This window comes from Charadrius vociferus, unplaced genomic scaffold (genome assembly GCF_000708025.1).
Source record: "Charadrius vociferus isolate BGI_N301 unplaced genomic scaffold, ASM70802v2 scaffold650, whole genome shotgun sequence".
In the NCBI taxonomy this organism is placed as follows: domain Eukaryota; kingdom Metazoa; phylum Chordata; class Aves; order Charadriiformes; family Charadriidae; genus Charadrius; species Charadrius vociferus.
The window spans coordinates 2,667,294-2,670,285 of NW_009646736.1; the positions used below are offsets into that span (position 1 = coordinate 2,667,294).

General features: G+C 44.0%; 1 protein-coding gene across 1 annotated transcript in view; it reads left to right on the forward strand.

Annotated features, from left to right (window-relative positions):
* Window positions 1-2,608: 2,608 nt before the first annotated feature.
* The window catches only part of SGPP2 (sphingosine-1-phosphate phosphatase 2), a 32,921-nt gene continuing 32,537 nt past the window's right edge, over window positions 2,609-2,992 (forward strand). The window contains exon 1 of the mRNA XM_009890213.1: window positions 2,609-2,720. Coding sequence (XP_009888515.1) covers window positions 2,609-2,720 — 112 coding nt within the window. The remainder of the gene's footprint in view (window positions 2,721-2,992) is intronic.

A 2,992-nucleotide genomic window follows, 5' to 3' on the forward strand; every position in this document is an offset into this window, starting at 1 on the left:
GCTGGTGGCGGTTGGGGTTCCGATGGAGATGGGCCCCACTCTCCGCGCTTCCCTCGGGCCAAGCGGGTCACGGCGTTCCGTGGCACCGTCTGTAATTCGGTTGCGTATCTGAAGGGAACAGGGAAGGGCACGACGCCACCCGTGGGTGCAGGTTGGATGACCTGCTTTTTCTCGTACTGTAATGACTTGAATTCATTAGCACATCACTTCGCGGGGCCTTTTGGAAAGAAGAAAGAGCGATAATGGTCTTCCGAACTCTACCTGCAAAATAAACAGGCCACAATTCTACCTCCCCTCCCCTGCCATGCTATTTCACCCTTCCCTGTTCTGCATCTCGTGCTTGGTTTCCTATTTCAAGCATCTAAAATTCTTCGTCAACTGCTGTTTGACTCTTTCTCAATTAGAAGATGAGGAACATTGGGGTAGCCCTGCAGTCTGTTCACTTCTGAACTACAATAAACTATTTGCAGTGAATTATGCAGATGGTTCACTAAAAGATTTGTTTTCACTACTTGCTTTTGAACAGTGACAAGGTTAATGTAACAGTATTGATACTAAAATCCTATCCAAGTTAATGCTTGGATAGGAATGGAGCCATTCACTTCACCTGGAGCAATTATTTTGGGTTTCACAAAATAAGAAACAACTGCCAAGGGTGAGTATGTCCTGAGTAAGACTTCAAGAGATCTGGAGATAAAAGCAGAAGAGTTTGTTTCCATGTAATCAGGGCACTCACTTCTGAAATACGTGAAATTTGGGTTGAAATCCAAAGACAACGGAGATGGGAGTAATGGCTTGACCAATGTTTCGATGAAGTGCTAGAATTATAAAGACAGACTCTCTCTGCTCCTGTGAAAATTCATTTACTCAAAGAGGGTCTTCTGCAACCTGCCAGGAGATGCAGAAAGTGCATTTTGATCTTCTGTATGCCAAAATTCATACTCGCTGTTCTGTTGCTAAGTGAACTGGGGTTGCCCTGATGTATCTGCAAACGAGTGGAGGAGTCTAATACACATAGCAATGCCTTTGGTCATAAACTCTCTGTGGACAGTAGTGTTTTCTTGCTCTTGGCTGCAGGCGTTTGCAGAAAGGTGCTTAAGCACTGCCCCTCCATCTCACTCCTGGTGACCTTGGATGGCTCTGTGCTTAGCTTGAGCATCCCTTTCTGAAGCTTGGGGCTTTCAAAGCCTGTATTATCAGGACAGAAGGTTTCTATGAGGTTGTATTACTGTCTTTACTGTCACAATGCAATAGTCTTAAAAGCTTTCAGGTTCTCCTGTGTAAGTTCTTGAATGATCAGTAGGTTTATACCTGTGAAAACAGAGTATGTAGTTGACTGCTTGAGTGAAGAAGATGTGAACGGTTGGCCAGATGCTGGGGCTGCCACAGCTCCATCTCACCCAGACATTCCCCTTCCTTCTGTGCCAGCTCTCAGGCATCTAATGTGGGCTGGATTGTGTGCCGAGGTGGCCCAGCCGAAGGGACTGTGGGGAAAGGGAGCTGAGGCCTAGCAGATGGTGCTGGTTTAGGAGGGGTTGGACAGGGATGGATGCTGTACTGCCTGGAGAGAAGGGGGGATCCCTCAGGAGGGTAATGAGACAAGGCAGCTCATGATCTGGCAGAAGGAGGCCTTTAATTACCTGCGTGCATTTGTTGCCAGCACTCGTGATGTGTTGGTGTCGTCTTTTATGCATAACATGCAGATTATATGAGTTTTTTAAAAAATAATAATCAGCAAGGGCTCATTATGGTGGTCAGTAGCATAATGAGTGGCTGTTTTTGTGAGTCTTTGTAACTCAGTCCCATCTGCCCCACAGGAGCTGCCCTGAGATGACAAGATGAGGAATGAAATGCTTAGATGTGACAGCGAGGGCTGCATGTGTTTCTTCAATATTGAATCAGTTGCCTAGCCCATGTTCTTGATGTTCCCTTGGTTACCAGATCAGTTAGAAACACTTCTTAATACTTCAAGTGAAAACTTGGGTGTCTGATGATGATGATACAAAATGTTGCTAGTCCAACGTGCTAGCTGGATTTATGCCCTGACTTAGACTTAGTGTTGAACCTATGGGCTTTTAGTGAAGGAACTGTTGGGTTTTACTACTATGGAAGACAAGACTGTAACTTCTTGTAATTATCCTGTCTCTAGCTAATACTTCTTTGTTCTCTGCACTCCTTTCTAATCTTAGTTTGTTTCACAGGGGATTTATTTTCTGTAACTGCTTGGAAGATGTCTTTTCCTGATGCTCTGTATGACGTCCTCGAGTTGCACGCTTAAAAATGCTAACTAACTTCCTGGAGACTTGTTCAGTGTTTTAGTGAGTGGCCAAATGAATGTTACACACACTTAAAAAGTAGAGCTCTGCTTATCTGTAACCTCCTGATGGACTTTTGCTCCTGAAATTGATAGCCTGAATTAAAGGGAACAAAGAAGAAAATAATCTCTTATCCAAAGTTCTCTGTATAGATTTGTTTGTTTGTCTCCACTCTTCCTTTTTCCAGGTGCTTTATCATCTGCTGAGATCTATCTTTCTGCCTTTGAAAGAGTACAGTTCGTATTTACTCTGTAGTTATAGCTTAACTGTCAGAACTGCTCCGAACTGGAGCAATGTTCACAAACTTCCCGGTCACACTTAGTGATTGTATAGTTCTTGCTCGTGCCTTAGGTGAGGAGGCTAATGACCAGGATAATGGCAAGGTGATGGGAACAGAAAAGATAGGTAAAAACTGCACATCTGTCTCAGATGTATTACCGTACCCAAAGATATAGTTAATTACTGGCAAGGCATAGATGCCAGCACTGCTTTTGCTGTGAGGGCATATCTGGTAACTTGAAGTAGACTTGCTCGAGAGCTTGAGTCAGAGTCTCTCTTCTGTGGTGTTCCCTTGCAATAGGTTTTTGTATCAGCCTCAAGGTCTTGCTTTTCCTTTTTAAATCATATTACTGGCTGGCTTGGTTTCACATTGTTTCTCTTTGCATGCAGCAGTGATT